The 20,611-nt window shown below is 43.4% G+C and overlaps 1 protein-coding gene across 2 annotated transcripts; it reads left to right on the top strand.

The window, feature by feature from the left end:
- The first annotated feature begins 2,421 nt into the window (after window positions 1–2,421).
- On the top strand, window positions 2,422–12,060 carry LOC114488963 (pancreatic alpha-amylase). 2 transcript variants are annotated; one of them, XM_036015186.1, is made up of 12 exons: window positions 2,428–2,612; window positions 2,731–2,839; window positions 3,948–4,167; window positions 4,495–4,641; window positions 5,437–5,634; window positions 6,058–6,288; window positions 7,017–7,150; window positions 8,020–8,142; window positions 8,240–8,339; window positions 9,953–10,071; window positions 10,278–10,403; window positions 11,838–12,058. In XM_036015186.1, the coding sequence occupies exons 3-12, from the start codon at window positions 3,994–3,996 to the stop codon at window positions 12,040–12,042; spliced, it is 1,557 nt and encodes a 518-aa protein (XP_035871079.1). In that variant the 5' UTR covers window positions 2,428–2,612; window positions 2,731–2,839; window positions 3,948–3,993; the 3' UTR covers window positions 12,043–12,058. The 2 variants fall into 2 exon arrangements, with proteins under 2 accessions (XP_028358693.1, XP_035871079.1); XM_028502892.2 differs by lacking the exon at window positions 2,731–2,839 and having other exon boundaries at window positions 2,422–2,612; window positions 11,838–12,060.
- The last annotated feature ends 8,551 nt before the right edge of the window (window positions 12,061–20,611 follow it).

The following is a 20,611-nucleotide window of genomic DNA, read 5'->3' on the forward strand; positions in this document are numbered from 1 at the left end:
AAAATACGCAACAAACTGGACTTCGAAGGAGACGAGTTAAACATAATGAAAGCTGTATGTGAAGAACCCACAGCGAACACCATCAACTTCATTGTGACATCCACCTTTTCACATATTTACCCTTAGGTTCTCTCAGCAGATTTCAGTTACACAGTAGTGTCAACTACAGTCACCATGTTGTATTAGATCCTCAGACCTTACTCGTTCGGTAACCGGAAGTTTGTATCCTTTTCCCAAACTTGTCATATTTTCCCCATCCCCTAGTCCCTGGAGATCATGTTTCTCCTATCTGGCTATCAGCTGTACCTTTTGTATTTTTACTATTTTAGATTCCACATGTTCTGCATCTCCCGTGAGTATCTGTCCAGTCGTGCACACTCCGGGTTCCGCTCCTTCCTACCCAGGCAGCTCACCCAGATCCTCCGCTCCTGCCAGTACTTTCCACCTCCCTCAGGTGCACGCATGGGTGGAGATCGCCCAGGTGTGCTAGCACAGTGTGCGGAGAGGCACTTGGGCTCAGTGGCCCGTGTCCAATGAGTTGCAGATCAGAGAGGAGCCAAGACAGGCACGATTCCTGCCACCGTGGTGCCGACGTCACAGTTCCGTTGCTCTTTCAGGGGTCACTTGAGTAACATAGATGCTTCCTGTCTCACTCCTAGCTCTCATTCTCCGTAGCAATAAGATTAGCTTTAGATCAGCAGCTCCAAATGACAAAAGGAAACCAGAACAACGTGTTAACGGTAGATTTTTAAATAAAATGAAATTGTATAACTTTCGTATTAAATATATGTTTTAATTCTTTTAAAAATGTTTTAAAAGATTTTATTTCTTTATTTTTAGAGAGAGGGAAAGGGAGGGAGAGAAACATCAATGTGTGGTTGCCTCTCATGTGGCCCTGGATGGGGACCTGGCCCACAAGCTTAGGCGTGTGCCCTGACTAGGAATTGAACCGGCGACCCTTCGATTCACAGCTCATGCTCAATCCACTGAGCTATGCCAGCCAGGAAAAATATTTTTATATATTTCTTTGAAACGTTGGTGATTATTTAGAGCTGAACTCCGGAAATCACTGGACGAGTTTATTCTAATGGTCTCTTTCAATGTTGAATTCTTTGGCCCTCTGCTTTATTCTACCCTTGCCTTCCTACATCCCTAGAGAGAGCGAATGCCATACTGAATGTGTTTTGAATCAAAGAGTTTATGGGAACTTAGTGGTCGTATCAGAAAAAAAAATAGGTTATGCTGCAGCAATAATACTTTAAAAACCCCTAAAAACCTTCTGGCTCACAATAACCAAGTGTATTTCTTCTGTGAACCTCACCCAACAAGGGACGGATTCTTCATGTTAGCCACTTGACGCTCCGCCGCGAAACTGCGTTTGGACACGTGCTGTAGCAGTCACAGGGCCTCAGAGCAGAGCATCACTGTGCTTGCCTTTCATTGCCGAAGCCATTCCCACGGACACGCCCTAATTCAACGCCTGCAGGGGGCAGTACTGAGTATTTATGAACAACGCAACATCTGGTGGGTGCATGCAAGATGGGGAATAAAAACTAACAAGGCAAAATTAGTTTTGTTAGAGTGAAAATTTGAAAGACAAAAAATAAGAGACGAATCCTCACTGTCTCTTCAGTCTTTTAGACATATTAGCAAAAGAAATTTCCAGATTGCAAAATGTCTTCACGGACGATATTTGACTATATTTTTAGGACAACGCAGGGACAGAGGCTGGGAAGACTGGGCAGCCCTTGAGAGCTCCCCCCGCGTCCGAGCACTCGGTTCTGATCTGCAGGCTCAGCATTCACAAACATCTCCCCGGGGGCCCGGGCATTGCTCAGCTTCTCCGTGCCCCCGGCGCCTCCTGCAACGGCGTCCAGTCCTAATCGTTTCTTCAATGGAGTGTTGTCAGCACCCACAGTGGGAACACTCAGAAATGGCACATAGTAGCCCTCCATGCATGGTGCTAATTGTGTTTAGCTATTTTTTGTATTTTTATCATAGCCACAATACTATTATTCTCACCGTCTCAGTGAGGGTCTGAAAGTAGCCTGCAGACTTGACGGTTTTACAGTTCACACAGTGGATGGCAAAGCCTGGATCTAAAATTAGTTTCCTGCTTTAGAGACTTTGTTTCCATTCTAGTCACTCTTATGTTGCTAAATAATTTCACACAGTTAGGTTCTCATGTGTCCTTCAGGACATTGAGGTTATTTTAGCAAACTCCCCCCCCCCCCTCCCCCCAGTGGATGAATAGAAACTGCCCGGAAAACGCGGAGTTGTTGAGGTGGGAAAGGACGGTGAGAAAAGGCAGGCAGGCAAAGGGAAAGCGAACCGGGCAGGGCGGTGCGACCCGAAGCGGGGGCTGCAGGCTGAGGGGGAGGGGCGGACGGACCGCGCTGACCTCATCGTGAGGCTCGGGTCAGACTTTGCAGGCAATGGATTCGGAGAAGGCGACACCTGCTGGAAGGGAGGGGATCACAGGAAGTCTATAAAGCCCTACATTCAGCTTTTCTCCCCCCTAATTGAAGAGAAAGAACGCGTTTTAAAACTTTATCATTGAAAAGGACTGAACTGAAGGTTTGAGAGATTGCTGATTGAAAGAAGGTGAGGTGGTAAGTTATTTTAATTTTTTTTGGAGTTATCATACAATCCCTTCCCCGCTTTTACCTTGAAATAAGTGGGTTTTGTCATAGGATACGATATAGGGCAGAGTTCCACCATCTATTTTAGGTTTGTTGACAAGTCGAGTTTCAGCTTCCAGCAGGACGAAATGTACTGTTTATATTTGAAATGCATCCGGACCTTCACTTAGAAGTGCTTCTCTCCTTTCAGAAGCCTGGTAGGCAAACTCGATTATCCTCCTTCTTTCCTCAAAGGCTCACGCGTGACTTACTCCCCTGAGCTTGGGCTCATTTCCCCGGCTCCTTTCTTTGTGGGGGAAGAAGAGGGGAGTGCTCATAGGCCTCAGGGGAGCATGTTAAGAAAATTGTATGTGAGACTCAATGTAAAATTTAGAGGGATTACGACTTTTTTCAGTAAAAGGAAGCACTACCTTGACCAAGTACAGTAATGTGCCTGCCTAAAGCTCTAGAATATTGATAACGGGGAAAATAGAACAAAACAAAAACACCCGGAGGGCAATATAAGTGATCCGGTAACAGACATTGATGTGAAACTGAAGGTATTCCTATTAAAAATTTAACACTACTTTTACTAAATCACTGGCTATAAAGGTATTTATGAAGCATCTAGAGTAACAACAACCAATGACAAGAGCAGATAACTCGTCTCTTCTTGGTCAAGGTTAATTCATTTGCATGTTGGAAAAATAGATCCGTATCCACCGGAGATGCGAGGCTGCTGGGGTGAGGATAGAGGAAAAAGCACTCACACACGATTCGTCTGCCCGTTGCATTGAGCACAGGATTCCTTGGAGGGGAGATGCATGGATGTTCCCCTTCCAAGTACTTTCTTAAGTCGCAATGCAGAGATTTTGGAAGCTGGAAATTTGGGCTGGGAGTGAGAAACAGGACCGAATCGAACGTCCTATTTCTTTTTGAAGCTGAGACATTACAAAATGTTTGCAAATAGATGGTGAAGGCAATAATTCGACTGTGAATGCAGCTGGCTCTGTTTGTGATTTTTCTTCTATCCTTGAAGGGCCTCAGAAATAAAATCTAATCCTGAATAAATACTACATGATTAAGGACTCCTTTTTTTTTTTTTATGCCCATGAAAGGCCAGATGTTTAAAGAGGTGAATATTCCCTCCATAAAGAAAACATTAAGCTCTTGAAGGTCATCTAGATCTTTTCCTGGAAGATTTCACACCTATTCTTTACCTGTTCATGCTACTATTGATTATCCTTTCCAGATTATGAATAAACATTCTATGCCCTGAGTATTCATGCATGGGAACACTGACTTTGTCAAATATGCTCCTGCCAGGAACATAAATAGCCACTGGAAAGAACACTGACAGCCACACAGCAAGATGAAGTTCTTGCTCTTGCTCTTGCTCTCGGCCATCGGGCTGTGCGGGGCTCAGTACGCCCCACACACCAAGCCTGGACGGACCTCCATCGTTCATCTGTTCGAGTGGCGCTGGGCTGACATTGCCCTTGAGTGTGAGCGGTACTTGGCTCCCAGAGGATTTGGAGGGGTTCAGGTGGGCACTGTTCACAGTAGGAATCGTGGGGTTTGCTGGGCATAGAGTGAATGGCAGGAACTGTCTGTGAAGCAGGGATGTTTTATTTCAGACCTAAGTGCCCTGAGTAAGGAGTTTCATGAGGAAGATGCAAACTTTAGTGTTGTTGGTGACGTTTCTGTTTTGTTTCTGCTATACTCTTTCTTCAGTAGGCTATTTCCCACACACTGTTAACAATAGGAAATACATGTAGCGATTTATAGAGTCAGAAACAATGTTAGATCTTTGATTGTTTTCTAGAATACAAAGTAAGCCATACTTTGGTACCTGAGATTATTTTATTTGTAGATCTCTCCACCCAATGAAAATGTTGTCATTAATCAACCTTCAAGACCGTGGTGGGAAAGGTACCAGCCAATCAGCTACAAGTTATGTACGAGATCAGGAAACGAAGATGAATTCAGGGACATGGTGACTCGATGTAACAACGTCGGTGTAAGTGAATTCATTTTCTTTGAAAATATTGTGTAAGGAAATGACTTCTCTCTCCTGTTTCTTGCTCCTTTTGAGCAGACCATGTTCCATATTTTTTGTTTTACTTTCTACTTTCACTATAACTATAATTTAATTGTTGCTTATTGTCCAGTTTTGTAAGTCTCTGTGTATGTGCCGTTCATCTACTAAAGATACAAGTCCCAGTTTAAAGCTATCTTACTTATAAAGCAAATATCAACTTTTAGCCCTTATAACTTTTCCGGGGAGTACTTTCCAGTTAGAAATGGGAAATCCCAGCTACAATAATAGCTGTCACTTTTATGTGACGTGTGTCTCCACCCATAATTCCCGAGTCTTCCTCCCCAAGAGGTTTTTGATGATAAATAGATACAGTTTCTTTGATGAGGAGCATAATGAGAGATAATGGTAGGGCTGGCTGCTTTCTGAGGATGAGCCCATGGAGATTTCAAAAATCAGTAATCTCTACTGTCTCAACTTATTCTTAGCCCCACCCCTCCCCCTAAATAAAGGCTCTTTGCTTGTTTTCATAGTTATGATAGTTTCTGGTTCAGTTTCTGGTGCTGTTAATTTACCATACATGTAAACATTTGGCCACGTGACTAGAATGCATGCAGGTAGGTTTTCACCCTGATTTCCTTTCACGCTTCACTCTTGGTCCTCTTAAAGTCACAAATAGTCAGAGTGTTACAGACATGCTGTAAAGTTTAATCACTAGTATATCATCGATTTCTACCTCTCTACAAACCATCCTGAAACGGAAGCGCTGCCTTTCAGGTCCATATCTATGTGGATGCCGTGATCAATCACATGTGTGGGAACGCCGTGGGTGCGGGGACCAGCAGCACCTGCGGGAGCTACTTCAACCCCGGAACCAGGGACTTCCCCGCCGTCCCCTTCTCCGGGTGGGACTTCAATGACGGCAAGTGCAGAACCGGCAGTGGAGACATCGAGAACTACAATGACCCCTACCAGGTAGATACCAGAAAAAAAAACAAAAACAAAAAACAAAACGGTGTTCTGAATGAAGTGCTCTCTGTACCTTTCACTGTCTACGGAGAGCTGATCCCCATTGAAGTACCAGCTTAGATTCCCTAAAAAGGAGGATTGCAGGTAGGACTGTTTAAAAATAAGAAACTCAAATCAAGATTGAAAACTTTCCTCAGTGTAATCTCTCCCAATTAAAAAGCCCATCTACTTTACTTCCCACATTCCCCATTTTCATAACAGGAGCTATTTCCCAGGTGTGTCCAGACTAGAATGTCCCCACCCCCAGAGCCCAACGCAAAGAGGACACTGTAGAAACATCAACTGATGAACACTCGAGCGACTAATCACGTGGATTCTCAGGCAGACACGATGGTCCATGCATCCGCCATCAGATTTTCACCCCCACAGGTCAGAGACTGTCGCCTGGTTGGTCTCCTTGACCTGGCGCTGGAGAAAGACTATGTGCGCTCCAAGGTGGCCGAGTACCTCAACCACCTCATTGACATCGGTGTGGCAGGGTTCAGGATCGACGCTTCCAAGCACATGTGGCCCGGGGACATGAAGGCCGTCCTGGATCGGCTGCACCACCTGAACACAACCTGGTTCCCCGAGGGCAGCAAACCCTTCATTTACCAGGAGGTACGTGGACACGTCTATGTGCCTATACCAGATCACCTAACTTGGCAGAAAATAAACGGCAGGTTGAAATGAAAACTATAACTTCTGTAGGTTAACCACTGAGTCATTTGTGTCCCATGGGAACCAGCCGTATGGAACGGTGTTCTTTCATCTTCATTCAGAGACCGTTCTTGATCAAACTCTCTCTTGATCACAAGGGGTGTTAAGGAAGGGCGTGCAGAGAATGTGTTTAGGCTGCAAACATCGCCTTGCCATCCCCCGTCTCCCCGGAGACCACTTCAGGAGACAGACGACAATACAGCTGTTGTTCGGAGCCCGTCTCTGTGGGTCGGAATCTCGTCTGCAGCGCTGCTGGCTGTGTTCTTGTAGGCGAGGTGGTTCCCCTCCCTATGCAGAAATTATCTCGTGCGAGGAGAGGGGAGAACGATAATAGCTATGTCTGTGCTTTTGTCGGAAAGCTAGATGAGTCAGTATTCATTGAGCACTTAGAAACGGCGTCGGCCGTGTTGTCTATGAGCGGGACCGGAGGAGGTCTGCGGGCCTGCAAGACGGCAGGTCGCCCGGTCGGGGCACTTCCCACGCCGTCGTGAACGGGAATCTCGGCATAAGGAGAGTCCCTTGGGGGCATGTCAAAGAACACGAGGAGTTTCGAGCCATCGGCTATGTAATATTCACTTGTTGGTTGCAATTCTAACCTCAAGTGATATTTTCCCCTACATTCCTTGCAGGTCATCGATCTGGGTGGTGAGTCCATCACAAGCAGCGAGTACTTTGGCAATGGCCGTGTGACAGAATTCAAGTACGGCGCCAAGCTGGGCACAGTTCTGCGCAAGTGGAACGGAGAGAAGATGGCCTACTTGCGGTACATGCAATGCGACTCGTCTTTGGAATCGCTTCGTACACTTGCTATACATCGTATCACCCCAATGGGAGTTGTCTTATTAAGACCTTATTTAGACCGCTTTCCGGGATTCAGTGACCAGTAACGAGTGTTATAGTTTCTCAGACTCAAATTGGTCATGGTTATTATTTAGAAGGTCAATGGCAGGAAGTGTCTCTAGAAACCCAGAACACGCCCTGGAGGTTTTGATCTGTGTGTTACACAATCGCATCAGGTTTCACTGTCGCCAAGTAACCTGTGAGGCCCAGGTTGTTATTCAGGTGACTCTGCCAATTATAAAGTCCCCACGACGTGGCCACACTGTGGAGTTTACATATACTACACTGACTGGCTTCAGATTTTAAAATACTGATATTATAAAAGTACAATACTAAAGCCTTATTTTAACCCAGTTTGCCATCCTGTTGAGTACGATATGGATTTTGGCCATCTAAATTATATTAAACTAAAGCTTCTAAAAGAACTTGTTTTAACAGTGAAAATACCTCTAACATGAATGTAATAAAGTAATTCATGTATATATATATCTCTATATATTTATATATGGAATGTATTTGTAGATAATACAGCTATATCTAATAGTGTATATACAGGGGTTGGCAAACATAGGCTTGCAGTTATTTATGTAGAAATAATACAAATAAATAACACCATAATTAATACATAATTAAACAGGTATAAACTCACCACTGCAAACCTACGTTTGCCCACCCCTGTACATACCAGCCTTACAGAAAGATCCTCCTCGTTAGAGAATTTCATGCGCGCATTCCGTACGGGGAGGAGTGCACGCGTGGGCTCCTCTAAAGAGCGCCCGCGTGTCTGCGCAGGAACTGGGGAGAGGGCTGGGGCTTCATGCCCTCCGACCGGGCGCTCGTCTTCGTGGACAACCACGACAACCAGCGGGGCCACGGGGCCGGAGGCGCGTCCATCCTCACCTTCTGGGACTCCAGGTAGGAAAGAGTTTTCCTTTTTGTCTTCGCCTACCTTTCAGCCACACTAACGACGTTGTTTCCTGCTATGACGACACCGTTGTTTTGTGACTTTCAGGCTGTACAAAATGGGCGTGGGGTTCATGCTCGCCCACCCCTACGGGTTCACACGAGTGATGTCGAGCTTCCGCTGGCCCAGGTATTTTGAGAATGGAAAAGTAAGTTTCGGTGTTGTCCAAAATATTTGTTTCTCAAGACAAGGAAGGCAGTTTTGTTGTGACTTCACATGATACCAATACATGTATGAGTCACACATCGATGGGATATATTAGTGTAAGCCTCATGCAGGGTTCGTGGCCATGCAGTGGATTAAAAAACTAAAATTTATGGTCTCTGCTGTCCACTGGTAGGGAAGCTATTTCAGAAATAGGAGAAACATACCTCCTTATTTCCCCAAAACATTCGAACAAGAGGATACAGTGAGTACAATACGTACTTCTCATCAGTGCCCACTTTGCAGGGCTGGTGTGGGACTGACAAAGGAACAAACTTGTAAGGAACTTAAAACAGTACCTGTCCATAGCAATATAATACTGGTTAGATACGCTTAGAAAGTTCTATGAAAGGCAAAAACAGCATCTAGTTGAACTGAGGATAAATGGGCAAAGCATTTTACAGGAAAGAAAATACATATATTAAAGAAGATAAATTTGCAGACTATCCTGGGGAGGATTAGTATGGGGAAAATCTTTGGGAAAGCATTAATCTGAGTAAAAATTTTTAAAAGAAACTGAAAATAAAGTTTTAAATGTATTTAGAAAGGCGGTGGACACTTTCTAAGGCGAAGGTTTCAGCTGTAGCATCATACAGTAACTTCATAGCTACAGGAGAAAATCCTCTTCCCTACAAATTAGACAGTTATCTAGTTTCTCCCAGATTCCTTTTGCTTTCAGAAGCCCCCTTCTCTGTATAGCAACCCGCTCATTCTATTGTTAGACAGATATTTAGATGTCCAACTATTTAGATTGAGCCAACGTCTGCACATTTCCATTAACTGGTCTTATTTCTGATGTCAGGAGTCATGGACCACCTCCATTTCCATTTTTCCTATAACATTTGCACTTTTCTCAAACCTCTGCATGCCAAGAAATCTTAGCTTTGTCCACTGTTCATCACATGATTTTTAAGACACACAGTGAGAAGCTTCCTGGACATAATCTGTGAGGTTCCTCCGTTTATCTTACAAAGTACCAATCAGGAAAACAGAGTTTTAAACCTCTGCTCCAATGAGAGTATGGCCATGTCTTGCTTGATGTATTTATCCAAAAGGAAGAATGAAGGGCACTGTCCTCAGATTTATTTAGTAATTATTATATTTAAGGCATTTTGCATATATTATTTAATTTTATAGCATCCAAACGATATCCCTATTTTACAGAAGAAGAAAATAAGGCACAGAGAAATGATGTATATTGATTGAGTTTTCTTAGCAGTAAAATGTTTTCATCCTGCCATTTCTGACACTAAACTCCTAGCTGTTTCAATGATACCGCACTGCCTACAGTGATGTAAGAAGCCATTGCAATTTCTGGGAAAGAAAATGAGAGGGTAAAACAGATTTCCTTTGAAATATGGCTCCAGGAAACGAGAAGGTGGAGAAAAGCCAATGAGGACTCGGTGGAGGGCTTTACTGAAGGAGCCGGATTTTAAATGCAGGCACTCTGGGGCACAGCGGGACAAATTGGGGGGTGGGGGGTGTTCTGGAGAGGGAAGAGGTAAAACTAGTTAATGTTCCCCATCTGAGCATTTTTCATTCCTTCCTCTAATTAAGGATATTAATGATTGGGTCGGTCCACCAAATAATAATGGAGTAATTAAAGAAGTGACTATTAACCCGGACACTACCTGTGGCAATGACTGGGTCTGTGAGCATCGCTGGCGTCAAATCAGGTGGAGCGACCTTTTAGGGGTGTTCTCTGGATGGGGGGTGGGGGGTGGGCAGGGTGGGGGAAAGTGGTGGCAGGAAAATGGAGACAACTACACTCGAATGACAATTTTAGAAAAGGAAAAAACTAAATTATTAAACTTTTTTTCACCTTCTATTTTAAACCGTTTGTTGATGTATTCATAGCCATTGCACCATATTTCGTTTTCAGGAATATGGTTATGTTCCGTAATGTCGTCGATGGCCAGCCCTTTACAAACTGGTGGGACAACGGCAGCAACCAAGTAGCCTTTGGAAGAGGCAACAGAGGGTTCATCGTCTTTAACAATGACGACTGGTAAGTAGACGCCAATGAGACATTGTATTTTATACTAACGTGTGCTGGGTTCCTTCTTTTCTCTGGCTGCTCATTTACTTCGTTTTTTTTTTTAAAGATTTTATTTATTCACTTTTAGAGAGGGAAGGGAGGGAGATAGAGAGAGGGAAAGAAACATCAATGTGCGGTTGCTGGGGGCCGTGGCCTGCAACCCAGGCATGTACCCTGGCTGGGAATCGAACCTGCGACACTTTGGTTCACAGCCCGAGCTCAATCCACTGAGTTACACCAGCCAGGGCCATTTACTTCTTTATGTCTGGAAAATTCTTTAGTCAGTGGATTAAAAACACAGAGATCAGAAGAGGATCCGGAAAAGAAAATGATGATGGCTCTTACGCCCTTGACCTCCTCTTGATGAGGGATTTCTGTGCTGAGCGGAGTGAGTTTTGTGCACCTTGAGTATCACGTGCCTCATATCCGCTCACATGCCCGCCTCACACGACACACAGCCGATCGCACGCAGGCTGTGAAATCACTGGAAGGGGCTGTCCTGCTGACCCTCTCCATTTACATACAGCGGTGGGAAGCCGTAGTGTGGGGACTGAAATACCTTCTCTTTCTGGCTCTTTCCCTCAACTCCTCTTCTGTCAGTTTCTTTGGTCTTTGTCTTCATTCCTCTCTCTCTGTGACAGTGTTTTTTTTTTTTAAAGCACATGCGTAAAGGATGTGTCTCTTACGGTAAACAGTGTTTTTAGGAGAGTTTTAAGTTTTCCATTTGAGACCAGAACTACGGCTTCGGAGACCTCTCTGCAGGTGGTCGCCGTGTCTCCGCCTAGGCTCGACCTCCACTCAGGCTTAGCTCATTCGAGCCTAAATTGAGTTTTACTGACAAAACACAATTAATTGAATGTATCTCTCATGTCAAAAGAATCCATGGCTAGTCCTTCAATTTCTGTCTTTCATGTTTGGGAGAGCCAACATAAATGTATGAAATGTTAGGTTGGTTTTATCTCCAGCCCAAACTCATTTTAGCCTCTTGAAAACAGGAGAGGTTTTTTTGAAGGAATCATCAAATTAAAAAACTTGAAAGTAACTTGCTTTTTTTTCAGTTCAGACGGGGGCACATTGAAAATATTTGCCTTTGCCACAAGGAGTACTTTCATCCCACAAGAAGTACTATGGCTTAGGAGACCTCTTAGGAGATGCAGCACAGCCCCGTCTGCACGACAGTCTTCGCCCTTGGTTCCCTGTACCGCTCACGAGAGACTAGGACTCGCTGAGTCCTCTGTGAGATCGCTTCTGTTCCCGGGGAGTCTGCTCCCCCACCCCCGGGAGGTCTTGTTCTTCTCCCGGAGCCCCCGGCTACCCCGGTTCTGCCGAGGGTCTCAAGGGTCATCTGTATTCTCGCCTGGGACTGTGTTGACTTCCAGTTACATCTCGGCTTTGGTTTTACAGGCCGCTGTCTCTGACTTTGCAAACGGGCCTTCCCGAGGGCACGTACTGTGACGTGATTTCTGGAGATAAAATCGCGGACGACCAGTGCACGGGAATCAAAGTCTACGTTTCTCAGGATGGCAACGCCCACTTTTCCATCAGCAACTCTGCCGAAGATCCGTTCATCGCAATCCATGCTGAATCCAAGTTACACAATTTCAATTAAACACCCGTGTACCCAGAGGCATAACCGAGTGTGTGGCTTTGTTTTTACATTTATGAATTCTTATGATTCGATCATGTTTGGTAAAACTGTAGTACACAGTCAACTTGAAAGCTCAGGAGAGCATAAAAAATCACGTAATTTTACAATTATAAAATCATTGCAGTCAACATTTTGTTATATTTTAGAAGACTCACATGAGCCTGTTTGTCAGAGTTGGGGGCTGGGTGAAAAAGGTAGAGTGATTAAGCAAAAAAAATTCATAGACACAGACAATAATACGGCGATTCCCAGAGGGAAGGGGGCGGGGGAGTCAGAAGAGGGTGAAGGGGGGGCAATTAATGGTGATGGAAGGGGATTTGACTTGGGGTGGTGAACACCCAATGCATACAGATGACAGGCTGTAGAATTATACCCCTGAAAGCTACACAATTTTATTAACCCATGTGACCCCAATAAACTCAATCCATTTTTAAAAATAAATAAATTAACTAAGTAAGAAAAGAGATTTCTGGCCCTGGCTGGCATAGCTCAGTGGATTGAGCGCGGGCTGCGAACCAAAGTGTCGCAGGTTTGATTCCCAGTCAGGGCACATCCCTGGGTTGCAGGCCATGGCCCCCAGCAACTGCACATTGATGTTTCTCTCTCTCTTTCTCCCTCCCTTCCCTCTCTAAAAATAAATAAAATCTTAAAAAAAAAGAAAGGAGATTTCTGAGAACTCGGATAGGCACCTTGATAAATACGTTTGTTGACCACACCGGCTGCCCAGCTCTGGGTCACTGATGGACGCCTGTGTTTGCTTCTCCCACGCAGTGGTTCTAGCAGGCAGTTAGGGGCAGCTGACTTAGGGATGATTCCTGGAAAAATGAATCCCATCTGGGTGGCTTTCACAATGTGAAAGCCCTTTTACAGTTAAGAAGTTTAAAAATAAGCTAAAATTATGCAGTCTGTAATTCTAATTACATGGAGCTCACAGGAATCATTTTTCTTTTGCCTTTTCTTTCTCTATCTTGTGGCTTTGACTAGATGTCGCCCAGCTTTTTGTACCACTGAGTATCCCTCACTATGGACGGATGTTCATTTAGGGCTTTCGAGATACCAGGAGCCGGGGTTCCCTTAGCCATTCATTCCCCTTCACCCCGACGTTAAATGTGGGCTCTGTTGCTCTTTATCAACACCGTCAACAACACTTGTTATTAATCCTCTGCACTTCTCTGCCCTTATCCACAGGACTGCACAGCAGCATTTAAAATGCTGAGTCACTCGCTGCTCTATTCCGTTGGCTTCTGGGACTCTTTCTGTCTCCTCTGCTCTCACTGATTGCCCTCATCCCCCGTTTTTACTGGCTCACCTTCGGGTTGACACAAGGACTCGTTTGGATCTATAATTATCCTGTTTTACTTGCTCAGTTGATTGGACCTTTAGTCTCAGGACACTGTTGGGCACACGTTACGTAAGAGCTCAGTGATTATCTGTGAAATAAATGGAGATAATGAGAGGAAGAAAAGAAACCTAGATCATTTTTTGAGGGGAGAATTATTAGGAAAGATGTGGCCTGGGAACACAGAGAGTTTTATTCTCTCTCTAATTCTTTCCAGTTTAAGTCGTTCTGGGTTAACCCTGATTTCTCAGGTCAGAAATGTCATGGGATCTCAATAGAGGCAAAGAAGTACTTGACAAAAGCCAGCAACCTTTCATGGTGAAAACTCTCAAGAAATTAGATAGAGAAGGAGTGTATCTCAGCATAGTGCAGGCCTCTATGACAAGCCCACAGCTAACCTTATATTTAATGGTAAAAAACTAAAAGGCTTTTTCCTTAAGATTAGGAACAAGACAAATATTCCTACCCTCCGCACTTCTATTTAACACAGCACTGGAAGTCCTAGCAAGGTCAATCAGGCAGGGCAAAGGAATAAAGAGCTTCCAAATCTGGAAGAAACAAGTAATACTGTCTCTGGCTCCAGATGACATGATCTTGTCACAGAAGCTCCTAAAGACTCACATAAAAAAGTGTTAGAGCTGACAATAAAATTTAGTTTAAGCTGCAAGATACAGAGTCAATGTGCAAGAGTTGGTTTTGTTTCTGTACACTAACACTGAACTATCAAAATGAGAAATTAATAAAGCAATTATATTTACTACAGTATAAAAATAAAGTACTTAGGAATAAATTTAACCAAAGAGGTGAGAGGTTTATACACTGAAACTGTAAAACACTCATCAAAGAAATTGAAGAAGATGCAAAAAATGAAAAGATACCCTGTGTTCTTGGATTGGAAGAATTAATATTGTTAAAAATGTCCATACTACCCAAAGCAATCTATAGATTCAAGGCAGTCTCTATCAAAATTCCAGTAGCATTTTTCACAATAGAAAAAAAATCCAAAAATTCATATGGAACCAAAAAAGACCCAGAATAACCAAGGCAAACTTGAGAAAAACAAAATTGAAGACACCACACTACCTTATTTCAAACTATATAACAAAACTATAGTAACTAAAACAATATGGTACTGGCATAAAAACAGACACATAGAACAATGGAACAGAATAGAGAGAAATAAACCTACATATATACAGCCAACTAATCTTTGACAAGAATGTCAAGCACATACAATGGCGGAAGTCTCTTCAATACATGGTACTGCAAAAACTGGATATGCACAGGGAAAAGACTAAAACTGGACTATTTTACAGCACTCACAAAAGTTCACTGAAGTGGATCAAAGACCTAAATGTAGACCCTGAAACCATAAAGCTCCTAGAAGAAGAAGGCAAAAAAAGCCTCATAACATTGATCGTGGATTTCATAGATAGGACACCAAAACCACAGACAAAAAAGCAGAAATAAACAAGTGGTACTACATCACCTAACAAGCTTCTGCACACCAAAGGAATCAGTCCATAAAATAAGAAAACAGCCTATAGGATGGGTAAAAATACTTGGAAACAATATTTCTGAAAACAGGTTAATATCCAAAATACATAAGGAACGTTTAAGGCTCAATACCAGAAACCCAGCCATTCAAAAAATGGGCAAAGCCCCCTAATAGACATTTATCCTATGAAGACATACAAATGGCCCACAGGAACATAAAACGGTGCTCAGCATCACTAATTATCAGGGTTGCGCAAGTCAAAGCCACAGGGAGACATTACTTTACACCTGTTGGGATATTTATTATTAAAAAAGCTAAGTGATAAACGTTGGTGAGTTTGTGAAGATAAGGAGCTTATGTACACTGCTGGTGGGAGTGTAAGTTGGCACAGCCATTACGGAAGACAGTATGGAGGTTTCTCGGACAATAAAGAGGAGAACTCCATGGCCCATCAGTGCCACTCCTGGATATATGTTTGAAGGAAATAAAGTCACATCTTGAGTTGATATCTGCACGCTCACGTTCTTCGCAATGCTATTCACAATAATCAAGATACGGTAAGTGCACCTAGATGCTGGACCAATTTTTGATAGGATAACAACCCAAAGGTCGACAGATGAGTGGATAAAGAAAATATATGTGATGGAATATTATTCAGCCATAAAAAGGAAGGAAATTCTGCCTTTATGAGAACACGTATGAACCTGGAGTGTATTATGCTAGGTGAAATAGCCAGCAGAAAACTAATACATACTGTGGTATTATTTATATATTCAATGCAATCTATATTAAATCTATATAGATTTATGTTATATAAAATGCAATCTATATTAAGTGCAAGTTGAACTCATAGAAACAGTAGAAATGGTGGTTGTCAGGGCCCGGGGGCGGGGAACTAGAGAGATGTGAGACAGAGGTGAACAAGTTCAAGGGAAGATGAGTATGTTCTGAAGGTCTAAGACACAGCCAAGTGACTAGAGTTAACAAGGTGCTGTTCCTTTGAACTTTTCTGATAGCACATCTTACTAGTTCTCACGAAAATGTTAATTATAGGAGGGGGTGGGTGTTTAAGTAACTTGATCTTGGTAATAATTTCATGATGTGTATGCATGTTATATCATCACATTGTACACTTGAAATATATACAATTTTATCTGTCAGTTATTTCTCAATAACGCTAGAGGAAAAATCACATGGGGAAGTCAAGTATTTTGGCAAAATACGATCATGTTTTCTGGATTTTCAAGCCGTAAGAGGTCATGCTTTTGGTAAGCTGCGCCCTTAGTAACTCAACCAATTATTCTTAAGGCAGAGAAAACGATGTCACCTGCTGGGGGTACAATAAATTTGAACTCCACTTACACAGGCTCCGGCAGAAGCGAGGCCTGCTTGAGTGTGGTTGGTGCGGTAATAATATGGGAGTAATGTTTTATAGTTTTAATGTGAACATTTCACCTAACATGTCCTATGGTGGGTTTGAGTGTGACATTATGTTACAGAATTACATGCTTATGATTTTGTAATACAAAGGGGCGTTTGATGGGCTTTCAGTTTGCTCATACATATAACTTGTTTCTTCCTTTAGATGTTGCATTTTATTGTAGAAGTGATCCTGCCTATAAAGACTGAGTTGTTTCCTTTCTCATGGAAGAGAGGAGAACTATTGGTGTTGAAAACCCGTCATTACTATTGTTAGACTTTCCCTTTCATGTCAAAGCTGAGCCAATGAACCTCTTTATAGGTGACTGACCACAGAATGATTGGGACGTTTTCTCAGTGTCTTTCCAGAGTAACCTCGGTATTATGATTATTGGTATCACTATTATTATCCTTCAACTTCCAAATAAAGTGCACTTATCACTGGGCCAATTTCTGATGTTTCCAAAAACACACTTATGATTAATAAACCAAATCTCGAAAGGGATCATTTTCTGTGGTAAAGAGAGTAAATGAGACTGTTTTTGTAAAGGACAGAAAAGTCTTTAATTATTTAAACCAAACTGTTTTGAACATTTGCATTTGGCTTTTAAGGATCTATCAGAGCAAATTCCTCCCAACTTGAAGGTGACCAGAAACATTTTTTTGGGTCTCAACTCAGGGCTGGTTTAACTGAATCTCAATTTTCCTTCTGTTTTGCTTGCCCCAGCTAATGTCTTAAAAAATACAGGACAAAAAAAAGTAGATATGAAGGAGGGGAGTGGGGGAAGCCAGATGTATTAGATGTAGCTTACAATTTGTTGAAGAGAATCACAAGGTTTTAGAAGAAATCATTTAAGGATGCCAATAAAAACAACACTTGTTAAAAAAACAGAAGGGAAGTGATTTATTAAAAGACCTTTAAAGGTCTTTCACAAGAAATTGAACAGATGGGCAAACACACAGTCTGTTTGCTCTTTTTGCCCTTGAACGTAAACTCTGGGAAAAGAAAAACATGAAGTGTGGTTCAGAGCCACTTACATAATCTGTTTTTAGGGAGAAATAGATGAGTTAAAAGGACTTAGGTACAAAGAATATCACTTCCATTGAAGTAAAAGGTACAATTTATTATTTCCCTATAATTCCAAATCTGCAAGTCCAATGCACTATCTTTTGACACTTTTGAAGATGTTTTTCAATCAAGAAACAATGATATTTTCATAATCAATTCCATCAGTGAACATCTTTCACTCACCTCCCTGAACCTCAGTTTCCTCATCTGTGAAATGAAAATAATATCTCGTTTTAGTCTGGGGTATTAAATGAGAAATTGTATACACGTGTATCATAGTAACTGCTATTGCTGGTTCAATGCATACTTCACTTCCTCAATAAGGACGTGTCTCTGATTCTAGGGCCGAGGGCTAGCAATTTGATATTTCTCCTAAAATCTAATTGAAAGAAGAAGAAAAGACCACAAAGCATCAGAACTGGAACAGAAGGTAACATTCTCTCCTCTAACCTGAAAGCTTGCCAGCCTCAGCCTGTGCGCCATTAGCTGAACGGTAGTTGACTGAAAAGCCCTCTTGACCTCAGTGTTTCTAGTTCAGTTCTGGGTCACGGGTCTGCAGGAACACCGCCAGCAGGGACCTCAGTCCCAGCTTGGTGTACGATGATCTTACGTGTGATAAAGGGCCACAGGTGAAAGGGTCAGGGGAATCTGTATGTTACAGTGAGCATGCACACCCATCAACCCAACACGTATGTATCAAGCACACAGCACTCCTGTGGGTACTTTGAAACACGTTACCCCGGCTTAAGTACAAACCAGAGCTGGGAAAACAGAATGGAGCTATAGGGTACATTAATGAGATAATGGAACATGGTCAAAGTAATGCAAATTCAGTATGGGTCATAAGTTGCTTGATTTTAGGGGAGGGAGATCATGGGTGTCTGAGAAAGGTTTGTGGGGAAGGAAGGTCTGACATGGATAAGGAGGGTCTCTAAAGAAGGGGAAGGAGGGAGAGGGAGTTCCAGACGGAGAAAAGTTATGACGTGACGAAGCACACGGGAGGAGAGAGGCTGTGCAGTTGCATGGACCCACCCAGGAGTGAGGCTGGAGGCGGGGTTTGCGGAACACTAGTGGAAAACAGGTTGCAAAGGTGGAACAAAACTAACCAGTAGCCTAAATCTTCTGTCAAGGCCTTCCTGTTAGGTTCGATGCATTGATACCAGCCATGGGATTCCCAAATAGAAGGGAGATGACCATCCATGCAAGATAATCAGGTTACCACCGGGAAGTTCCAGGAACTACCATGACTCATGTTGATGCTAAAACAGACTTAGTTTGCTAGGTTTGGGTTGGCGTGCATCACCTAGAGGTGATGCTCTCCAGTTGGCTCTCCTGCCCCCTGCCCCCGGCCCCCTGCGGTGTGGCTTCAGTGGCGCTGGATGCCGCCCCGTCTGGGAGGGTGCACCCAGGTCCTCCAGCCTTCCATCAGTTCTGATCGCAGGAAGCCTCCCAAGCTGTCAGTGCTCACCCCGGGCTTGCTGAAGTGATTGTACCGTGGTCGTGCTGCAATGATGGACGGTGAGTGACAGCTTGCTTCCCGCCCACTATCTGCACCTGATTGGGGAGGGAGCTAATAGATCTGTATCCCTTGATGTGCCTGTCAGTCAAGTGGCATGTCAAGAACAGGAGAGAAAGGAGCAAAGCGTCTCGGTGTGCCAGGAGCTCATGGTTTCAGCCATATTGCTGCTGGCTTTGCAGAAGGAAGCACAGACAGAAAGTGTTTTCCTATTGCATTATGCATATGAATGTATTTTTAAATTGAACTACAGTTATATCCAGCAAAATTCTCTTTCAATGAAAATAGACTTTTTAAAGATTTTCAATGGAGAGTAAAGGCATCAATTGGTACAAAGTATTTTCTGCCTTTTATTCTAAAGGCACCAAAAATTATGTTTGTACCCATGTAACAAAAACAGCTTTAAAAAACTAGAAAAGTTAAAAAGGTTTATATATCAGCAAAAACGTTTCTGAGAAAGAAAATGTTTTTGGCAAAGTATAGTTTTACCGAGGTTTACTTTTAGAGGTACTACATGAGAACATTTTTAGTGTGCAGGCTCAGAGCTCTGGCCGGTGTGGTTCAGTCCGTTGGAGCGCTGCACCGTAGATGGAAAGGTTGTGGGTTCAATCCCTGGTCAGGGTGTGTACGAGAAGGCAACCAATCGATATTTCTCTCTCACATCTCTCTCTCTCACTCCAATGAAAAAAGTCCTCAGGTGAGGATAAAAAAAAAAACTGATGCTTCGCTGTAAGTTGAAGTCACGTCAGATCCATTTTCTTCAATCAGTGACTGGCCACTCAAGGTATGTTCTTCATTACAGTTCAAGGCGCAAATGCAAGGGTCCAAGTCTAATCACAAAAAAGCATTCAAAGCCTTGGCTGGCTGGTATGGGCACTGGTCAACTCAAGACTCACAGAAATACACTCTGTCTAACAGGAGGAATTGCAAAGTCACACGGCAAGATGTGCGGTGCACTTCTCTTTAACGTTGATGAACTCAAGAATTTGGAATGACAATCCAAACCAAAACTATCAAGGGCAAGTAGCAATAGCACAAACTGGAGTCAGCTTTTACGACGGGCACTTCAGGACACGTACGGTACCGTGAATCAGCAATACATAAGACAACATGCTTACGTGCACACGCGTGCTTTTTACTCCCATAAGTCTAAGGTTGTGTGGTTTTCTCTTGGCTAATTATTACAGTTAGCAATTACTCTCAGTGATTCTATCTCCCCGGCCCATGAGCGAGCATTTGTCAGTATGTGGATGTGATAAATATCTACGGTTTCTTTTGTCAAGCATCCTCTTCTCTTTCACTGGTAACAGTCCGTCATTTTCCCGTTCATAAACCACCCAGAGACCACGTTTCCCCACGCTGTTGAGGTTCCGTGGACCTCACGTCTCCCTTCCGGGGCAGGCACGTGGGCTCTGCTGGAGCATTCAGGACGGTGCAGCCCCTTAGCACAGCGTTTGGGTCACAGACGGGCTTGTACACCAAGCCAGACCACTGACGAGTCAGCCTTGGGTCTCTGGTTTGCACGTGTGGCAAAGACACGTTGAAACGATTGGGTGAGAAGCGTTTGCTTTTCTCTCCGAGTTTGCTAACTCAGTAGGAACTCAACCTGGGGCTGTGTGGGAACGGTTTTCTTGCTGCCTGGGGAGAAAAGGCGGCCTGAGAATGAGGCCAAGACGCCAGAAGGCAGAG

This window comes from Phyllostomus discolor, chromosome 14 (genome assembly GCF_004126475.2).
Source record: "Phyllostomus discolor isolate MPI-MPIP mPhyDis1 chromosome 14, mPhyDis1.pri.v3, whole genome shotgun sequence".
Lineage (NCBI taxonomy): Eukaryota > Metazoa > Chordata > Mammalia > Chiroptera > Phyllostomidae > Phyllostomus > Phyllostomus discolor.